Source organism: Notolepis coatsorum (assembly GCF_963971535.1).
Source record: "Notolepis coatsorum genome assembly, chromosome: 15".
Taxonomy (NCBI): Eukaryota; Metazoa; Chordata; class Actinopteri; order Aulopiformes; family Paralepididae; genus Notolepis; species Notolepis coatsorum.
Genome location: NC_140179.1, coordinates 61,279,645 through 61,302,565, shown reverse-complemented (window position 1 = coordinate 61,302,565; position 22,921 = coordinate 61,279,645). Strand labels below are relative to the sequence as shown.

The 22,921-nt window shown below is 43.2% G+C and overlaps 1 protein-coding gene across 1 annotated transcript; it reads right to left on the bottom strand.

The window, feature by feature from the left end:
* Positions 1–3,706: 3,706 nt before the first annotated feature.
* Positions 3,707–21,173, bottom strand: chrm3b (cholinergic receptor, muscarinic 3b; the record flags this gene model as incomplete). The annotated part of the gene is made up of 6 exons (XM_084331017.1): positions 3,707–4,203; positions 5,919–6,636; positions 6,952–7,126; positions 14,506–14,801; positions 16,325–16,455; positions 21,050–21,173. 6 exons carry the CDS (start codon positions 21,171–21,173, stop codon positions 3,707–3,709), a joined length of 1,941 nt encoding a protein of 646 aa, XP_084187143.1.
* Positions 21,174–22,921: the final 1,748 nt, after the last annotated feature.

Sequence of the window (22,921 nt, the reverse complement as noted above, 5' to 3'; positions counted from 1 at the left end):
CAAACTGAAGCCAGGTCAGTTGAACAACACGCTTTAGTGCGGTCAGAGAGACCATCCCGGCCGCCTGTAGCTGTTCCGCAACCGTTGCTATTTCCGGGGTAGGCCTGATTGGCCCCGACAGGCACGTGACCCGCCGCGGCCACGCCCCGCGGCAGCCCCAGCGGCAAGCGCGCTACTGCTGGAGTTCACTTCGCCTTTCACATCGCTGCCGTTGGCAAAAGCAGGATGAGAGGCGAGAGCGTAGATTTAGCTGTGTATCATTTAATCATTTAACATTTGAAAGGCATACATTGTTGTCATACAGAAGTACAGAATACTTTTATCCAAAATGCTTCTTACTGTTACACTGTTAGAGACTGTGCTAGACAAATGAATGACTAATTCGGTCAGAAATAACGTAACTAATAACGTTAGTAAGCACTGCTTATATGCTTATTATGTCTGCGGGGTACAGTAAATGTTTCTCCCGGTACATTCTGAAGAGCACACCGCTGTATGTTGGAGAACCAGCGGTCTTCCGAAGTTCCGCTCCTCCTCACTCGAGTGAGACTAAAGCCGTGCACAGCTCAGCCCTGTGAGACGCGAGCAGGAAGGAGCTGGGAGTCCTTCCAATCGGAATATGTTGTTTCTTTACACATATGTTGGATTATGAATATGTCTTTATAGCTACAAATGAATGACTAATTCGGTCAGAAAGCAGTAACACAACAGTTGCAATGTTGTGTTACTGCTGTTCTCGGCATAAGCCCCAATAAGACCGTCACCAGAGCTCAGCGATGCCGCTCGCGTGAGCATATTCTCCCCGCTATTTTATTTCATACAACAATGTATGCCTTTCAAATGTTAAATGATAAATGATTGCATGACTGCCGACTGCGGCGCGACGCTGTACATATGTCTCTATACTATTTTATTTCATACAACAATGTATGCCTTTCAAATGTTAAATGATAAATGATTGCATGACTGCCGACTGCGGCGCGACGCTGTACATATGTCTCTATCAGGCCATGTGAGCGGATCGGAGCGTGAGCGGCGCGGGGAGCGGAGCGGGCGGTTTTGACGTGAGCGAGGAGTGGGTTTTAAAATGGGTCGGCGCGACGTCCGGAGCGAGAGTTCTCCTCCGCTCCAATCCACTCCGGATCGCTCACACAGTGGTTTAACACTGATGTAATAATATACATGTAGTACAATGCCAAAGCAACAGATGGCGATGTACAAACATGAAGGCCGTTTTCAACCAATGAGAATTGAGAAGGGTGAACCTGTGATATCCTGTTCAGGCTTCACTCCTCCTCCTTCACTCACAGGATGTTAGAAAAGTATCGACGCCATTGTTGTTGTCGTTAGCTTACATGCTAACGTTAATGGCAGCGACCATAGCATTGTGGCTCGGCTAACTATCATCGCTTAATAGAGCTAGTGAATGGATAAACAACGTTATTTAACATTGCAGAATGAGTACAATTACAATGCGGCTCAATACAAACAATTGTTAAGGGGCCCAGGGGGTGTAGACTGTTGTAGTTTGAGCTAATTTACACCATGCTCCAAAAAAAAAAAAAAAAAAAAGCCGAGCGATCTGGCGCGGGGAGCGCTCGATTCAAGGTGAGCGGTGAGGGAGCGGAGAGCGACTTGGGGGCGGGGTCAACATGAGCGATTAGCGGAGCGGACCAAGCTTTAAAGAGCGAAGAGCGGATTTCTCGGCCGCGCCGATCCGCTCACGTGGCCTGGTCTCTATACTATTTTATTTCATACAACAATGTATGCCTTTCAAATGTTAAATGATAAATGATTGCATGACTGCCGACTGCGGCGTGACGCTGTACATAGGTCTCTATACTATTTTATTTCATACAACAATGTATGCCTTTCAAATGTTAAATGATAAATGATTGCATGACTGCCGACTGCGGCGCGATTATTATGACTGATGACTGCGATGTGAAAGGCGCCGCAAACTCCTTTAATCTGCGGGCGGCGTTGAAGGCGGAAAGCGCCTGTGAACCACAGCAGCCTCGTTGCCGCGTCCTGAGGCTGCCGCGGGGCGTGGCCGCAGCGGGTCACGTGCCTGTCGGGGCCAATCAGGCCTACCCCGGAAATAGCAACGGTTGCGGAACAGCTACAGGCATCCCGGCCACCAGAAGATCACAGGTTCAGTCCCAAATTGTCCCGGTTGAAGTGTCCTTTAGCAAGGCACAGAACTTCTACGCTCCGACTACTCTGGTGAAACGCCTAAGGTACATGTATGTGTGTCTTAGGTCGCTTTCACACAGGAGCTGTTTGGTCCTGACTATCGGACCAGAATTCGATAGTCCGCTTTTTTGGGTTTGTGTGAATGCGCGTCGAACTCGGTCCGCGGACCAAACACGCGAACTCTGGTCCGACCAAAAACATAGGTCTCGGTTCGCTTCATCGGACCAAACGCGGACCAAACGTAGGAAGTCACCTGATAAACTATGCATCTTGGGTATATTATTATTATTACCGTGGCGCGGCATTCACTGCAAAACAAGCACACTGCATCTATCTATCTATCTATCTATCTATCTATCTATCTATCTATCTATCTATCTATCTATCTATCTATCTATCTATCTATCTATCTATCTATCTATCTATCTATCTATCTATCTATCTATCTACTGTGCATCTTGGGGTAGAAGGAAGAAAAAAAACACAGCTGCTTATTATTATTATTATTACCGCGGCGCGGCATTCACTGCAAAACAAGCACACTGCATCTATCTATCTATCTATCTATCTATCTATCTATCTATCTATCTATCTATCTATCTATCTATCTATCTATCTATCTATCTATCTAACTGTGCATCTTGGGGTAGAAGGAAGAAAAAAACACAGCTGAACTGCAAAACAAGCACACTGTGTAAACATGTCTCGTGGACAGACTTGGGCGAAGTGAAAGCCCTAATCGTCATATGGGCAGAAGACCAAATAAAACAGCTGCTTGTGGGCACTCACAAAAACAACGAGGTGTACAAGTTGTTTAGCGAGAGGATGGCGGTAATGGGAATTATAATCGAACGATGGATCAATGCCACGCCTCTGCTACTGCTACTATCACGCTTCACGCAGTTTGTGTTGACGCGCATTTCACTTCCTGAAGGGGAGGGATTTCCACTCTCCATTGTGTCCAATAGACGAGCGTCCTTTTCGACCGCGTGACATTGTTCAGATAGTTTGGTGCGCCTGACAAAATGCTGTGTGAATGCAGACGAACCAAATGATGAATGCAACAATGTTGCAACTTCACCACCAGAACCGCACAGAGTCCACCAAAACTATATGTGAAAGCACTCTTATTAGTGGTACATGCCAAGAAATAACATTCCTAATTACACAGTGTGCAGCTGCATGGCAACCAGGTGTCCTAATTTCAAATCCAAAACGCTGCAAGTCTAGCACACCACACCGAAAGCCCCGAGATCTGGTCGGGTCAGCGTCCATCTTCCGGGAAAGCAACCTCCTTTCATCCCGTACATCCAGCCGTCTCACGCTGATTGGTCATTGAGTTGAGCGCCCCTTTACCCGAAACGTTCACCCTTTACCCGAAACGTTCACCGTTTCCCGAAAGGGAGAGAGAGAGAGAGGGGAGGAGGGGATAGTAAGCGCACTTCATCCCACCTCAGCTCGGAACATCCATCTAAAAAAACACACAGATCCCAGGATCCTCCCTTCCTCTCTACAGCGGGTCTTTCTTGCGGAAGGCGACGGCCTGCCTCTGCTGGAACTGGGGCTTGTTGTTCTTCTTCTTGTCCCACTGGCACATCAGGATGTCTCTGAAGGTGTTCCGGAAGGTCTTGTTGCAGAGGGCGTAGCACATGGGGTTCACCGTGCTGTTGACGTAGCACAGCCAGTAGCCCAGCGCCCACAGCGTCTCTGGGATGCAGTCCGTGCAGAAGATGTTGACCAGCACCATGATGTTGTAGGGCGTCCACGTCAGGATGAACGCAAACAAGATGGCGGAGAGCGTCTGAGCCGCCTTCCTCTCGTTGACTTTCTTGTTGTCGTTCTTGCGCTTGTTGATTTGAGTCTTGGCCTTGGACGCAAATCCCTTGACCGCGGCCGAGTCTTTGGGGGACACGCCTGCGGGTGATTGGTCGGCAGCGGAAGAAGAGGCGGGGTTAGATTTAGACTTTTTGTTTCTCTTTGTCTTCCCTCCAGAGGACTTCTTCCCATCTGGACAGATGGAGAGATAGATAGATAGATAGATAAGACAGATGTATAAAAAATAATTACTTTCATTAAACCTTTTACAGTTTTACAGTTGCTTTTACTTATTTATAAATGCATTTTATACTTCCTGATAGGCAAACTAATAAGAACAAAGATGTACTATGTGTTTGTGTTACACGTCTTTTATACAGGGTTCCCACAGACATTGCAAAATGAAATTCAAGGACTTTTCTAAGCACTATTTTTCATTTTAAAAGGGCATTTAAAAGGATACAATTAACTTTTTATTGAAAAGAAAATCGGATCCAATATGTATGGCTTAAAACCAATTTCCGACAATTAGTTACATTTGAGATAAAACAATTATATTTCTTGATTCAGAACAATTTTATCATGGGTGAACAAAACTTTCAATGCGAATGGTTGATTGGTGGTGGAATAATTTCAAGGACTTTTTAAGCACCCTGTTAAAACATTTGCTGTTTTCAAGGAATTCCAGACCTTGACTTTAAAAAAAAAATGTAATCAAGCACTTTAAAGAATCTTTCATGAAACATTTTAATTACAGTTTTAATTTCAAACCAGTTCAACTTGAGGAGCTCTGTAAACAAAGGATAAACAGTCGGGCTAGACAACCTTGAGGGTAGACGGATTAGAATCGTTCCAGAACGTTATCATTTGTCGGTCTATTTATGAATAGTTTTCAAACGCTAGATGGTCGATAGTATATGTGTGCGCACGCACGCTCGTGCCGTGCGCTGATAATCGCTGCTATTATTTCCTCATGGCTTTTACAGTGAAACAGCCATATCACATATAGTGGAAACGCTTATATCTCCTCGAAAACTAGTCTGATTATCCTAACACTGATAACATAGATTCCTTACCTGACATCAGATGGTATCCAAATGGTATATTCCAATTCCTGATCACCATTCGAAAAAATGTATAAGTATATTGATCCAACGTGTGTACAGTATAACCCATGCTCGCCGCGGCTCAGAGGCTCCAGAATGAACTCTGGTAACTCCGGCTGCATCAGTGGACTGGAAAATGTGGACTGGAATATTTTTTTCCCCCATCCATTTTCATTGAGTCCATTCCAAAAGGGTGATTTACCATCTGGGAGACGATAGGGGACGCTTTTTTCACATCTGATCGCCGGCGGCCCCTGGATCTCCAACGGTAGGCTCGCGTGATGCAATATGATTTCAGACCGAAAAAAAAAAAAAAAAAAAAAAACGTCACAATTGTAAACCCGAGATTAGTCGTGAGTGGCGCTCAAAGTGTTAACAAATTGTTCTAAATAAATAATAATGATAATAAGTCATTTGAAGTTTGGACACATTTTTTACAACTGAGGTAGGTAGATAACATTTTTAGAGGCTAAAGTACCGAAAAAGGTACCGCTGGGTACCGGTATCGGTTCAAATGTGAACGGTACCCAACCCTAACTTTGAACCTGTAAATTAACAAGGATTCAATGTCCCTGATGACGTGGACATATTCAAACTCATTTAATCTCAATAACTGTCAAAACTACATGAATGTGAGCAAAACTGTTTTAGAGTTTTTGGATGTTTGTGAGATTATGTGGTAAATGAATCAGCATTGTTTTTTTTTGGTGAAGTGTCCCTTTAACTGTCTGTTTACTCTACACATCATTGTAAATTTTAAATAAAGGTTTGATGACGATGAAGAGTTCATATAAATCCCACTTCTAGGTCGTAACGGATCCTCCTCTGTCGCATCACGGTCCTTGGGAGACGACCCTTGACCTTTCCCCTCGGGAAGACTCATCACTATGGAGTAGATCGGCTTCTCCCCCGCCTCCTCCCCTTCCTCGTCCTCCTCGTCCTCCTCGTCCTCCTCTGATTGGTCCATCATCGCGGAGGCGCCGCCCGCCTCGTTGTTGTTCCAGCTGTCGCTGCTGCTGTGCTCCGCCTCTCCCACCGACGTGGTCGTCGTGGTTACCGACCTCCTGGAAGAGTGGCGGCGGCCGGGGAGCATGGACGTCACCCAGAAGGTGAAGCCTCCTCCCCACCTCCCTGCGCCCCCTCCTCCTCCTCCCAGCACGACTCCTCCCCCCTCCGCCTGGCTCCTCCCTGAGGCCGACTGGTTCAGTTCATAGCTGCTGCAGCTCCTCTGGCTCCCCGCCTGTGGGAGCATGGAGGACGACTCCCCCTGACCGCCGCCTCCTCCTCCTCCTCCTCCTCCTCCTCCTCCTCCTCCTCCTCCTCCACCTCCACCTCCTCCTCCTCCTCCTCCTCCTCGGTTCTGGCCCTGGCCCTTGTTTCCGATCCCGAGGCCTGCCAGGTCCTTGGCCCGGTTCTCCGTCTCCTGGTAGATCTTCCAGTACAGGATGGACATGATGGTGACGGGCAGGTAGAAGGCTGCGATGGCGGTGCAGAATGTGATGACGGGCTCCGACAGGAACTGGACCAAGAATCAAGAATCAAGAGGTTTATTTGTCACATGCATACCAGGGCATACAGTGAAATGCGGGTGGTCATGCCTGCATCGATTGTGCAAAATACAATAAAAAAAAAAATAGGTAAGACACAAGTTGTGCATGATAAAAAAAAGACATGCTAAGTTCCTGGGAAACGGGTTCCTATGTACACTACTATACAATATACAATTTACAATTTTAACTCCGCCATTTTTATACTTAATGTATCTAAACTATACTATACAATACCTTCCTTTAAAGTGACTTTTCCATTATTTAAAGTGACATTTTGTCACTACCTGGATGTAGCACTCGTTGGGCGGCACCGTCCGCTCGCCCACAAAGTACTGCCAGAAGAGGATGGCGGGCGCCCACAGGATGAAGGAGATGGACCACGCCAGGGCGATCATGGTCATGGCTCTCTTCGTGGTCCGCTTGGCCCGGTACGTCAGAGGTCTGGTTACCGAGAAGTACCTGGAACACATAGGAGAGAGAGAGAGGGAGGAAGGGAGGGAGGGAGGGAGGGAGGGAGGGAGGGAGGGAGGGAGGGAGGGAGGGAGGGAGGGTTCAGATTCAGCTTTATTGTTGCATCTTTGTCATATTTCTCATTACAAAAAAGAGCAAGATTCTTGGGCCTTGCCCCCTCGACCTACAGCATGGCAATAAAATACACAATAGAACAATACAATACATAAAAACACAGTAAAAACCAGCATAGTAATGATGTAGGGAAAAGGTGACAGTGCTGAGAGTGGTTCATATAAAAAGTGAAACAGTAGAATGAAATCAACGTAAGGTACTTAAAATACCAAATACATAAATATATACAATAAAATCTGAATGACTAAATAGTGTTCATGAGTCTGATGGCTTGATGGTAGTACGAGTCCTTGAGCCTGCTGGACCTGGCTCTGAGGCTGTGGTAACGCCTCCCAGTTGGAGAGATAGAAAGATAAATCAAATACAATCAAATAAAATGTATTTGTATCTGAAGGTAATGCCCCTACTAGGGCTGTACACGTCAAGAAGAAACATCACAATACATCAGGAACAAAAACACACTGCAAACCTAGCAATAGGAATGTGGAGGAGAGAAACCTAAGATGGGCTGTTCAAAGGGGGATCCCCCAACTTGGATGTCGGTGATAATATAGTGTTGCTATGGGTGATAGATGTAGAGATGTTCTGATACCATTTTTTGCTTCCCGATACAGATTCCGATACCTGAACTTATGTATCGGCCAATACCGAGTACTGATCCGATACCAGTGCATACATTTAAAAATATATATATTTATAAAAAAATGTTTTACCTTTTTTAAGCTACAGATACTGTTTTACATATACTGTTTTTTAGTAATGGTATATATTCAACAACAGGTGATTGTATAGATTAGTATCATTAATTGACAACTGTGCTCAATGAGTTAGGGCATTTGCCATGTTGTATGGTAAGCTTAACCAGTTCAAAACAAGGCGGACATTAATAATTAATAAAATAATAAAAATTTATAAAATGTTCAATCAATTAATCAATCAATCGGGGAACATAGGACCCGGGGAACATAGGACCCGGGGAACATAAGGATGACCCCAGCGTCAGTCACTGGAAGTAGGTTCCTCCATTAGCCTAGTTTCCAACGTCTTCCTACTCCTACTGCATGCACAGAGAAGAAAAAATGTATGTATCTTCTTGTCTAACTCCAGGGTAGATGGCAAATAAGCTAATTTCCCAAAATGTTGGAGTTTTCCTTTAAATGCTGTTTTTTATTGAAAAGAAAATCGGATCCAATATTTATGGCTTAAAACCAATTTCCGATAATTAGTTACACTTTAGATAAAAAAAATATATTTCTTGATTCAGAACTATTTTATCATGGATGAACAAAACTTTCTATGCGAATGGTTGATTTGAATTTCAATAACTTTTTAAGCACCTTGTTAAATTTTTTTGCTGTTTTCAAGGAATTCCAGGCCTCGAATTTCTTTGGTCGAAAATCAAGCACTTTAACCATTTCACTGCCGCACTACCAAACGGTTAACCCTTTCACTACGACAATACACAGAAGGTTAACCCTTTCACTGCCACACAACAGCAGGTTAACCCTTTCACTGCCACACTACAGAAGGTTAACCCTTTACTACCTTTACTTTGGCTGATATCAATCCCTGTCTCCTGAGCTGTTCAGCCATTGTGTAGTGTGATGTGTTCCGGGTGCCAGTGTATGGCAGCCAGGGCCGCCTCAGGGGGTGTGCGAGCAGTGCGGTCGCACAGGGCCTCGCGGGAAGGGGGGCCTCGCAAAAAAAAAAAAAAAAAAGAAATTTATTAATTTTTTTTTTTTTTTTTTTTTGAGGCCCCCCTTCCCGCGAGGCCCTTTTTCATCACAGACCTAAAATCTAGTTTTGCTTATATGCTTATATATTTCACATTAGACACGTTTGTAGAATGTGTCTGACTTGTTCCTGGGTCTGCAGACATACTCACTATTGGAGCTCTGGGCCTCTGCAGCAGACATACTATTGGTTTCAACGAAGGGAGTGGTTACTTACATCATGTGTAGTACGCCGGCGTGCGTCAGCTGCGTTTGACTATTTCGCGCGTGCAGCTTTTGACTATTATGCTTAGTTATGCCAGCCAAGACGAAGAGGTCGGTCATTATCAGTCGGTCGGTCACCAAGGAACGTTGACGAAAGGCCTCTCGCTGGCGGGACAAATGGCCGGAGCCTTGTCATGGTGCAGTCGGGATATAGCCATGATGATGTCGGCTAGTAGCTAGCTTAGAAGGCTAACTAGCGTTAGCTAACCTAGAGACAGCGCATGCAGCCAAGATGAAGAGGATGGTCGTTTGGCAGATGAACTTCGTCAACTCCACGCGGTTGTCTCCATCCTCTTGGACGTTTGGTGAGAGTTTTTAACCTATTCTATTAACTCTATTCTATTCCCGCCGTGGACATCTCTCTCTCTCTCTCTCTCTCTCTCTCTGGAGCTAAACTGCCGACTAGCTGTTGTAGTACTACTAGTAGCTAACGGTGTGTGGCCTGGTGTCAGCACCTGTATTGCTTTTATCACATTGTACAGTTTTTCAGTGGTAGCCGCATAGCTTGCTTCTGCGTTAGCTAATGGTTAGCGATAGCCGGGTTGAGCTAACTGTTAGCCAGTTAGCTGTTTAGCTACGACGTTAGCTGCCGGCTGCGCTCGGCTGGGAACGTTCGTTTGATGCTATCAGTTAGCCTTGAGTTAGCTGTTTAGCTTGTGCTAACGACCATTGACATTAGCCGTGAGAATAGCAGGGGGTTCTGGCACTCTGACTACGACATCATCTTTGACAGAAGATGTAGTCGGGCCTGCACCATGACAAGGCTCTGGCCATAGCTTATTTTTGTCCCGCCAGCGAGAGGCCTTTCGTCAACGTGGAGACCTGTGTTGCGGCCTTTCGCCCTGCCTTCCTTGGTGCAGGTAAGATTAATGAAAATGTCATGACATTACCCCACTCTTCCTTCCTTCCCCTCCCGAATGTTTTGTTAATAACGATGTTTTTTTCCAGGCAAAACATATGTTACTTCACAACATTTGGAGATACGACATGTGCTGTGTGTGAATTCATTGTCTTGGTCGTTTGTGTAGCTTGGGTAGCGTTGGGCCGTTGGCCAAAGCTGTGTGTGGCCTGGTGTCAGTAGCCTACCTGGCTAGCCTTTAGCTGTCGGCCATTGGCTCCTTGCTGCTTTGTTTTCTCTGGTATAGACCCTCTTCTCTTTGGATTTAAGTGTTGATCTTGTCCTTTTGGATCTATGTATATTCATGTTGCCTTTGTGAAGTTATCTTTTCCTTCTGTTTTGTTCTTTCATTAAAAGTTGAATATCCTTTAGGGGATCATCTTTGCTTATCTCTCTCATACATGCTCTCTCTCTAACACACACACACGACAAACACACATGCTCTCTCTCTCTCTCTCTCTCTCTCTCTCTCTTTCTAACACACACAGTCTGCCTATGGCGGCCTTTCTCGATGGCTAGGCTGTGCTCGCTGAGTCTGTACCTAGTCAAGGATCTTCAGTCACAGTGCTCCGGTATTCTGCCACTGTGTACTCTCTGTTTAGGGCCAAATAGCATTTCAATTTCTTTCCAATGTGTCTCTCTCTCTGTACACTGTATATTGACTGTAGAACGGGAGCTCTCTCTCGCTCTCTCTTGCTATATGTTGACTGTATCATGCCCAGCCTCGGGCAGCGCTATTATTTACGAATATGTTGACTGTATAAAAAAAAAAAAAAAAGAAAAAAAAAAAATTATATATAATATATATATATATATATATCTATATATATATATATATATATATATATATATAATATATATATATATATATATATATTAGTGCTGTCAAACGATTAAAATATTTAACTCGATTAATCGCTATGATTGTCCATAGTTAACTCGCGATTAATCGCAAATTAATCGCATTTTTTTTTAAGGGGAACTATCTTATAAATGGCCTTTTTGAGTGTTTAGCATTGTTTCCTAGCTATGTGAACTTATATTAATATGATCTATGTCTCAAAATTCTCATATTGGCGCATTCTTCCAATTCTCCTCTCACAATATTCACCCTCACTGAACTGAGTCGTTTGAAAATGTGCCTATATGTGATGTCATATAGTCACCGCTGCATGTTAATGTTCAGCAGACGGCGCAGGCCACACAGTGGTTTAGGAGCCCAGGCTCAAAACAGCTTGAGATCTTGAGGTAGAAAAATGCTGTTTTTGAGGACTTGATTAGAAATACAAAACAATGAAATAAAAAAAATATATATATTACAGAGGTGTTCCATAGACTCACAGGAATTGTGTAAAAGTGCCCAAATAGTGAAAGAAATAGTAAAATAGTTCCCCTTTAATTTTTTTTTTACCTTAAACAGATCTTTTTCAAGTTCCAAGTTTTAATACTCTTATCAACATGCGAGTCAACAAATGCTTGCTTTGTGCAGCCATTAACACAAAAGGATGACCCTCATACATTGCAAATTTGCATCAAATTCAAAACAGAGTGATGCACAAAATAACTTAAAAGAAAATAATAATTTAAAACAATGAATAAAGTGTGCATGAAATAATAGGGGAAAGAAAACGTTAGGAACTTGTTACATTCACACACACAAGGGCTGATTAATCACACACCCCCCTCTCTCCCTCACACACACACTCTCCCAGCTCTTTTTCTCTTTTGCCCCTTCCTCATCTCTCTCACCCCCTCTCTCTCTATATCTCACACACACACACACACACACACACACACACACACACACACACACACACACACACACACACACACACACACACACACACACACACACACACACACACACACACACACACACACACACACACACACACACACACTTCAGAAACAAACATAGTATCAATGAGAGCATCAATAATACACCTGAGTGAAGTCTAGTAAAACATTTTATTTATTTTTTTTTTAGTTAATCTTGCGTTAAAAAAATTAGTGGCATTAATAGAATCGGGAGTTACCGCGATATTAACGCGATATATTTGACAGCCTTAATATATATATATATTTTTTTTTTACCTTTGGGGGGGGGGGGGGGGGGGGGGGGGGGGCCTCGCGTTTAAATCTCGCACAGGGCCTCGCATTTCTCCCAGGCGGCCCTGATGGCAGCCATTGAGCCTGCGTAGCCCAAGGTTGGGTGCTACCAGTGGTGGTGAAGGAGGCAATTTCCACCCTACATTGTAAAGCGTTTTGAGTGTCTAGAAAAGCGCTATATAAAATGCAAGTAATTATTATTATTATTATTACTATAAGGAGGGAGGGAGGGAGGGAGGGAGGGAGGGAGGGAGGGAGGGTTCAGATTCAGCTTTATTGTTGCATCTTTGTCATATTTCTCATTACAAAAAAGAGCAAGATTCTTGGGCCTTGCCCCCTCGACCTACAGCATGGCAATAAAATACACAATAGAACAATACAATACATAAAAACACAGTAAAAACCAGCATAGTAATGATGTAGGGAAAAGGTGACAGTGCTGAGAGTGGTTCATATAAAAAGTGAAACAGTAGAATGAAATCAACGTAAGGTACTTAAAATACCAAATACATAAATATATACAATAAAATCTGAATGACTAAATAGTGTTCATGAGTCTGATGGCTTGATGGTAGTACGAGTCCTTGAGCCTGCTGGACCTGGCTCTGAGGCTGTGGTAACGCCTCCCAGTTGGAGAGATAGAAAGATAAATCAAATAAAATCAAATAAAATGTATTTGTATCTCAAGGTAATGCCCCCTACTAGGGCTGTACACGTCAAGAAGAAACATCACAATACATCAGGAACAAAAACACACTAAAAACCTAGCAATAGGAATGTGGAGGAGAGAAACCTAAGATGGGCTGTTCAAAGGGGGATCCCCCAACTTGGATGTCGGTGATAATATAGTGTTGCTATGGGTGATAGATGTAGAGATGTTCTGATACAATTTTTTGCTTCCCGATACAGATTCCGATACCTGAACTTGTGTATCGGCCAATACCGAGTACTGATCCGATACCAGTGCATACATTTAAAAATATATATATTTATAAAAAAAAATTAAACTTTTTTTAAGCTACAGATACTGTTTTACATATACTGTTTTTTAGTAATGGTATTTATTCAACAACAGGTGATTGTATAGATTAGTATCATTAATTGACAACTGTGCTCAATGAGTTAGGGCATTTGCCATGTTAAATAATAAATAATAATAAATCAAATTTATATAGCGCCTTTCATAGAACCCAAGGTCGCTTTACAATCAGGACAAAAAATAGGGCAAGGAAAGTAGGGGGGGAGGGGGAAGAGGGGATGAGGGAAAGTAGGGGATAATGGACCTAATTTAATGTTGTATGGTAAGCTTAACCAGTTTGAAACAAGGCGGACATTAATAATTAATAAAATAATAAAAATTTATAAAATGTTCAATCAATTAATCAATCAATCGGGGAACATAGGACCCGGGGAACATAGGACCCGGGGAACATAAGGATGACCCCAGCGTCAGTCACTGGAAGTAGGTTCCTCCATTAGCCTAGTTTCCAACGTCTTCCTACTCCTACTGCATGCACAGAGAAGAAAAAAGGTATGTATCTTCTTGTCTAACTCCAGGGTAGATGGCAAATAAGCTAATTTCCCAAAATGTTGGAGTTTTCCTTTAAATGCTGTTTTTTATTGAAAAGAAAATCGGATCCAATATTTATGGCTTAAAACCAATTTCCGATAATTAGTTACACTTTAGATAAAAAAAATATATTTCTTGATTCAGAACTATTTTATCATGGATGAACAAAACTTTCAATGCGAATGGTTGATTTGAATTTCAATAACTTTTTAAGCACCTTGTTAAATTTTTTTGCTGTTTTCAAGGAATTCCAGGCCTCGAATTTCTTTGGTCGAAAATCAAGCACTTTAACCATTTCACTGCCGCACTACCAAACGGTTAACCCTTTCACTGCGACAATACACAGAAGGTTAACCCTTTCACTGCCACACAACAGCAGGTTAACCCTTTCACTGCCACACTACAGAAGGTTAACCCTTTACTACCTTTACTTTGGCTGATATCAATCCCTGTCTCCTGAGCCGTTCAGCCATTGTGTAGTGTGATGTGTTCCGGGTGCCAGTGTATGGCAGCCATTGAGCCTGCGTAGCCCAAGGTTGGGTGCTACCAGTGGTGGTGAAGGAGGCAATTTCCACCCTACATTGTAAAGCGCTTTGAGTGTCTAGAAAAGCGCTATATAAAATGCAAGTAATTATTATTATTATTATTATTACTATCACACTACCGACGGTAAGCTCACCTATCAAAACTGATGACCAATAGGTTCATGACCGACGCGTTGCTGGCCACGTAGTCTATAGCCAGCCACAGGTCACAGACCACGGGCCCCAGCGCCCACTGGTCCATGATGAGGTAGGTGGTGTAGAGGTTCATGGACAGGGTGCCGATGGTGAGGTCGGCGAACGCCAGGCTCAGCAGGTAGTAGTTGTTGACCGTCTTCAGCGCCTTGTTGACCTTGAACGAGACCAGCACCAGGATGTTGCCCACTACAGTGACCAGGGAGAGAGACCCGGTGAGGAAGACTATGATAACCACCTGGACGAAGACGAAGAGACAAAAAAAAGAGATCTGCTTTAAGACGAATACAATTGAGTTTTTGGGTTATAATGCAGGGATATTAAACAGGCAACATGTCAGGGAAGGAGAATAATTCAACTCGAAGTTAGAAATGTCTAAGATGATTTTCTGGTAATTTTCCTTTACAGGGTTCACACAGACATTGCAAAATTAAATTAAATTACTTTTAATTACTTTTCCAAGCACTATTTTGAATTTTCAAGGATGCCACTCGAAGAATACAATTCACTTTTAAATGCAGTTTTTTTAAGCATCTTCTTGGCCTGCTTGCCAGCTAGAGCATCACACGCGAATAAATTAGAAAAAGCAGTTGGAGCGAGCGAGACAGCGACTAGTCAGATTTGATTAAAACAGAACAAAAAAAATTATTTCTTGATTCAGAACAATTTGATCATGGTCATGGATGAACAAAACATTCAATGTGAAAGGTTGATTTGAATTTTGATCAAGTTGATCAAGGAATTCCAGGCCTTGACTTTTTTTTGTAAAAAATCAACCACTTTAAGCACTTCAAGGACCTTGTGCGAACCCTGCCTTTAGCTCTTATACATGTGAGAGAGACAGGGGGGAGAAAGAGGGGGGGGGGGGGGGGCATTCCCTGCCTGAAGCCTAGCAAACATAACTTCTCCCTTGACCGACTGATAGAGATTTGGATTACCATACAGGAGATGACAGGTTTGAATCCAGGAGTGTCAGGCAACACAAAGTGTCAGGGGGTGAAGGAGACCCTAAATCTGTCTGTTAACCCTTTCACTGCCACACTACAGAAGGTTAACCCTTTACTATCACACTACTGACAGTGCAGTACCAAGTGGGGCTCGCTTGCCTAGAGGGCGCTGTTTGATAACATCAGAAGAAGTCTTTAATTGTCATGCAGATTAACACACACACACATGCAAGATGAGCGACCCACAGGAACACACACACACACACATGCACAGAGTCGCAGAGGAAATGTCTCTCTGCACTTTTCCCATCCCGTCGTCCTTCTCCAGCCAGGAGCAGACATGGGCTGCGGCGTGGGAGCCGCGCCCCGGGGACCGATACAAGTGCTACTGTCCGTCTTCGTCAGGGAGATGCAACAGCGTCGGCGATCTGTTGTGCATGTTTTTTCCATTGGGTTCACCTTACCTTGCGAGCACAGGGGGAAAGAAAGGCCCGGGAGATACCCCCCACCTGGGTACCTGGAAAACGCGACAACCTGGCCCCCCACAGCGGGAATCGAACCCAGGACCTTCTAGCTGTGAGAGACGACGACAGTGCCACCGTGCCGCCTCATTATAGATTCTACCTCTTTAACCATTTCACTGCCACACTACCAAAACTGTTAACCCTTTCACTGCGACAATACAGAAGGTTAACCCTTTCACTGCCACCCGGCAGCAGGTTAACCCTTTCACTACCACACTACAGAAGGTTAACCCTTTCACTACCACACTACAGACGGTTAACCGACTAAACTAAACACCAGCTGTAGTCACCTGCCAGACGGCGTGTCCTCCCAGGGGGTCAGACGGGTCCGTCGGAAGGATCAGCGTCCCGTTCGCCGAGGATCCGCTGCTGTTCCCCCACGGTCTCACGTGGCTGTTGTTGTTCACCTGCTGCCAACCGCCTGGGAAAAAACAAGTAGGGATGGGTACCGATCTAGGGCTGCACAATTAATCGAAAAAATATCGCGATCTCGATTCATAGACCTATGCAATCTCATTTCTAAATTATGACGATTTCTTAAATAATTTGTATACATAAATTATTAAAAGAAAAATTATTATTATAATTTTTTAAACTTTTTAGAATTGTGTGAGAGAATCGTGATCTCAATTCTTAGAGAGAAAAATCATGATTCACATTTTTGCAAGAATCGTGCAGTCCTATACCGAACCGAACCGAATTAAGGGTACCGACCGAATCATGTCGGTACTACCGAGTACCGATTCATGTGAGATCAGCCGGTGCCACATTTCGGTACTGTAAACTAAAATAAAATACATTTACATATTTTTTTGTAAGTCCGATGACATCAACGTTTCGTTTACCGCAAAACAAAACCTATGAAGTGTGCCGCACGTTCACGTCAAAGTTCCCGTGCACAATACACGCTTACAGTACCTAGGATTTTACTTGATTCAACAACAAAGCAGTCGGGGCAATGGCAAGCCGAAAACGGTCGCAAGTGTGGTTACACTTCACAAAGCTAGATGCAGCCAACGCTCGCTGCAATATTATATATTATATATATATTAACAAATTGTTCTAAATAAATAATAATGATAATAAATTATTTGAAGTTTGGATTTTTTCTTTTACAACTGAGGTAGGTAGATTTTTAGGGACTAAAGTACAGAAAAAAGGTACCGTTGGGTACAGGTATCGATTCAAATGTAAAAGGTACCCAACCCTAGAAACAAGTCAACAACCGTCAGACAGACAGACAGACTGTGTGCTACACCATACATAATAATAATATTTATTCATTTATTTTATATAGCGCTTCTCAATGACCCGAAGTCGCTGACAATAGGCAAAAAAGAAACAAAAAAAACAAAGAAACATAGAACCACAGGGAAACAGGGAACAATATGAATACACAAGAACATAGAGCCACGAGTAACAGACAACAAATAGAGGAGCCAGTAGGGGAGGGGAGGCAGTAAGTAAGGGAAACCGAGGGGGGGGGGGGGGGGGGGGCAGGAGAGGAGAGAAGGTAGGGGAGGGGTTGGAGGAGGGTGGTTATGGGTAGGGAAGGTTAAATGCTAGGTAGGTTTTGAGATGGGATTTGAAGGTGGAGAGTGATAGATAAATACTTTACTTAACAATGCTATAACTTTTACATTTAGCAGAATTTTTTTTATCCAAAGCGTACAAATTGTCAAAAAGAAATTCAGCAGGAAGGGCACACCTTCCTTATCTTTCGCAGCTAAGGGTAAAGTGGTGTTGATCGTGTAGCAGTGCTGAGCTAGAGTGCTACACTCTGAGTGCATACTAGTATAGACATTAGGGGTGTAACGGTACACAAAAACCAAAGTACGGTACATACCTCGGTTTTGAAGTCATGGTTCGGTACAGGTTTTCGGTACAGTGGGGGAAAGTTTGGCTTTCCATGTTCCACTCAGGGGTGATGTAGTGTGCAGTAACTAATTGTACTTGTAGGGCTGTCAACGAAATTATTAATATTCTATATTGAAATTAACACATTGGGTGCCACGCCCCTTTGCCCAGATAACCCCTTGAGTGCCAGCGCTTTAGTCAATGGGAGGTCGGGGATATTTGCGAACGCTTAAACTATATCTTAAATTATGGCTATGGGTCTAAAACTGTAACGGTCCCCTCGGTCCTGCTCCACAACCCCCATCTGTCCATGGACATTTCCCACACCTGAACTACGTCTCTCAACCACCAGGTGGCCTAGTTCAGTGTATTCATCTTTGTTGTCTTGTACTTATTAATGTCCTGTCTGTCATCACTAATGTGTTGTGTGTTCATCTGTTGTCGGTGCTGTGCACCATTGTCTAATTTAGTTTTGTCTCCCTTGTGTTGTATCTATGTGCGTTTGGTCTTGTCATGTTTTGTATATTTACCCTGTTGTTTTCTGTTTAGTCATTACCCCAGCTGTTCATTCACTAATCATCCTCACAGCCTCTCTTTTCTTTTCCTAGTTTCAAAGTGTTTCTTTTATATATTATGCTCCGTGTATCACAATAAAGTGCACATTATTGTGAAAGAGCCAACCACGCATTCCGCCTCCTGTCAATTCTCTCTCTTTGTCTCTGCTGCAATTGGGCTCCACATACCACCATGCCAACTAAACGTTCCACTCGTAACAAAAACACCCCTCGCTTATCAATGACTTGCTTGCAGTCAACATGTACGAAACGGATTGTTTTTTCATTGGTACATTTCCGTTTACCGTTTTGAATACGAGTATAGTTTCGGAGAGTTCTAGTAATTTCAGAGAAATTCCGCAATAATAGCCCTTTAGTGGAATACATAAAACACGTTGTCATTTTTCGGCTGATTTATGAATCGTTTTCAAATAAACTCTAGATTATCGATAGTATATGTGTACTTAGGCACGCTAGAGAAGCGGGCTGAAAAATCTATTATCCATGACCTGGTCAGCGCTAACGTCATACACGCACACACACACATGTTGTGATCGCTATGAAAAAAACATCTGATTAACCCAATACTGGTCAAATAGAGTCCTTACCTCACATCAGATGTTCTGCAAAAAGATTAATCCAATTCTTGCTCGCCATTCCAAATATTGATCGCGTTTATTGATCCAACGTTATAGTCCGAAACACATAATTGAAAGCTGCTCCGAGCCTCCCCAGTGAATGTGGTAACAGACACTGCTTGCCAGAGATGGGAAAACCCCGGACCGGAGTTTTTCTCTGATGCACATGGCCACTCAATTCAATCCAATGATGTGTATTACCATCCGGGAGACGATAGGGGGCGGTATTTGCCCTTTTCGAGCTCAGAGCCATTCCCAATGATAACGTCAGGCTGGATGGATGAAAAATTTATGGATATCGCTAATAAAAGAAATAACGATTAAATAACGAGGAATCTCGTCATTAGCACTCAACGCATGGCGAGTTAGGTCGAGAAATCTCGTCGTTGGCACTCAAAGTGTTAATAATCGACTTGTAAAGAAAAAATTATTATTATTATTATTATTATATTAGATTGTGAAAAAAACAGCCCCCGGTGGGTGGTCGTTAGTGGTTAACATACCATTGTATTCGTTTGGTACACAGCCGTTCAGTACGGTACAGTACGGTACACACTGAAACGGTTCGGTATGGATACATGTACCTTTACACCCCTAATAGACATAGTATAATAGCATAGTATGTAGTAGTATAGGCATAGTAGCATAGTACATAGTAGATAGTATAGACATATTAGCATAGTAGGTAATAGTATAGGCATAGTAGCATAGTACATAGTATATAGTAGTATAGACATATTAGCATAGTAGGTAGTAGTATAGACATTAGGGGTGTAACGGTACACAGAAGCCACGGTTCGGTACGTACCTTGGTATTGCTGTCACAGTTCGGTACCAGTTCGGTACAACAGGAAACAAATATTTATTATTATTATTATTATTATTATTATTATTATTATTATTATTATTATTATTATTATTATTATTATTATTATTATTATTATTATTATTATTATTATTATTATTATTATTATTATTATTATTATTATTATTATTATATATTTATAATTATTATTATAATTATTATATAGAATAATTTTCTATAGGCTTGCCGTGGTAGTCAGTGATACTGGTGTCATTCTGTGTTCAGGGATCCACTGAGTAAATGAATTGCCTGCTGCCCGCTTAACAACTTAGGCTTGTTAAATTTCAGTTTCACTTGTAGAGAGGATTTAATTGCACGTGAAGCCGAGACTGAAGACTTGAGAACAGATAACATGTTACACAACAATGGCAGAGGATTTAGCAATATTTTGGATTTAAATACAGTAGCAGTTCAACTGGAGAGGAGCTCAGATGATCAGTCCAGAAAAGTATGTATTGCTTTTTTTCAGCTGTGAGAGAATGTCCGTGGGAGATAGTTGGCGTGTGTGTTGGTGACACACCAACTTGGTGTGTGTCTGTGTGTGTGTCTTTCCATTGGTTAACATTATTGGGCGAACAAGAAAACGAAAGAAAACTGTAAAATTGTAATGACCCTGCTGTCTTACAAACATGATATAATTCATTCAAGGTTTTGTTTTAGGGACACCTGACACCTGTAGTAAGGCGGGGAGGGGAGGAGGGGAGAAACAGCCTGCAATTCAGAGGGTCAGTGCGCGTTGGTAATTTGGTCTGTCCGCTGTTCGTGCGTGCGTTTACAAGCTTCAATGTTTTATTCATCATCTACATTTGGCAATACAAGCTTAATATTCTTCGTATGGCTGCACGTACCGCACCGTCAAGCCTGTACCGTAAATTTGCGGGACGAATACACGTACCGTTACACCCCTAGTAGGTAATAGTATAGGCATAGTAGCATAGTACATAGTAGATAGTAGTATAGACATATTAGCATAGTAGGTATAGTATAGGCATAGTAGCATAGTACATAGTGTAGTATAGACATAGTATAATAGTAGTGTATTTATTTATTTTGACATACTATTTACATACTATAAAGTTCCAAATGTGCAACTCCAATTACCCAAGATGGCGGACTCAGGGTAGCCGCCCACAGCCAAGATGGCGGTGTCGGGGTGAGGTCTCATCCCTGGCGAGCCGTCGGCGAGGAAGAGGCTGGGCTCTGAGCTGGAGTTACTGACATTCATACTGGCTCACAGAACATAGTCTAGACGACCTGGAGAGAGGAGAGCAGAGGGCAGGGGAGAGATTAGTCTAGGGTCCACAAAAATACTTTGGATGAAGACTTCCACTTCCGCAGCAATTCATTGTGAAAATACAGTATCGTAATATGCTTCGTCAAACGGGGCACCACTGGAAAAGGGTCCATCTTGGGAGCCGAACCTGAAGAAACGGGGCAATTACTCTGCTGTAGTCAGGGGTGTAAAAAGTACCCAGAAATTATATTAAGTGAAAGTATGGGTACCGTCTCAAAATCGTACTCAAGTAAAAGTCAGAGTATCAAGTGTGTTTTTAATGTACTTAAGTACCCCTTTATTCGCCAAGGACGAGTTTCCACGTCATTCTCCGCCATGCGTAATCTGCCAATGACGCCGTAAGGCGTCTTTGAGATCAATATTTCAAAAATCTGTGATGGCAATCATATTTTACCCACAGAGTCTTGAGATCCCCTGTTGATCTCCTCTCAACTCTCCAACAGTTCAAGATCGCCATCTGGTGGCCGATCGGCGGATCGCCCAAACAGGAAATGAGCGGCAGGATGTGGTGCTCATCCATATTCTGACTCGAGCTTGACACAATGGATAGCGATCCGTTGCCAATAACTCGATAAACAACATGATTTGGACGTATATACTATTATACAACCTGGAAATGGATCGCATATATCAACATTTACATTTACATTACATTTAGTCATTTAGCTGACGCTTTTATCCAAAGCGACTTACAAGTTCTGTACGACAAGCCATCAGGAAGGGCACAACTCTATCAGCTGAGCAACAATGTTCATCAAAGTGTTGAGTGCTACAGTGTAGGTTAGTTTATTAGGACAAGTGCATGACAGTACGGTTAGTTAGGGTTAGATTTTTTTATTGTTTTTTTTTTTTTTTTTTTTATTCAGATAATGGTTGAAGAAGTGCGTCTTTAGTCGACGGCGAAAGATTGGACGTGATTCGGCTGTCCTAACTGGGGTGGGTAGTTCATTCCACCATTGTGGGGCAAGGACTGAGAATAGGCGACTTCTCTTTGATGACCCTCCCGGAGCTTGGATAGGAGTAGGTCTGAGGCGGCCAGAAGATGCAGAGCGTAGGGGTCTTGAGGGTGTGTAGTTAGAGACCATTGACCGGAGGTAGGCGGGAGCGGTTCCCTTTGCCGCACGGTATGCTAGGTCGAGGGCCTTGAAGCGGATTCGTGCAGCAATGGGGAGCCAGTGCAGGTCCCTAAGAAGTGGGGTGACATGGGCCGACTTCGGTAGGTTTGAGATCAGGCGGGCCGCTGCGTTCTGAATGAGTTGAAGAGGCTTAGTGGCAGTGGCCGGGAGGCCAGCGAGCAGTGCATTGCAGTAGTCGAGGCGGGAGATGACTGTTGATTGGACGAGGAGTTGGGTGGCTTCTTTTGTCAGGAAGGGGCGTATCCTTCTGACGTTGCTCAGGAGGAATCGGCAGGTTCTGGTCGTCGCTGCGATGTGAGCAGAGAAGTTCAACTGGTCGTCGAGGACAACACCAAGGTTCTTGGCGGTCGGGGACGCAGTCACAGCTGTATTCTCGACTGTGATTGAGAATAATAGCAATCTTTTTGCTCCACGCTCATCACCCAACGCTACGAGGAGACTGGGGTGAGTTTCAGCCTGTTTGTTTACCATTTTCGATACAAACTGCTATGATCAATATATCACCCATACTACATGATTCATTTAACGTCGGCCACGGACTTA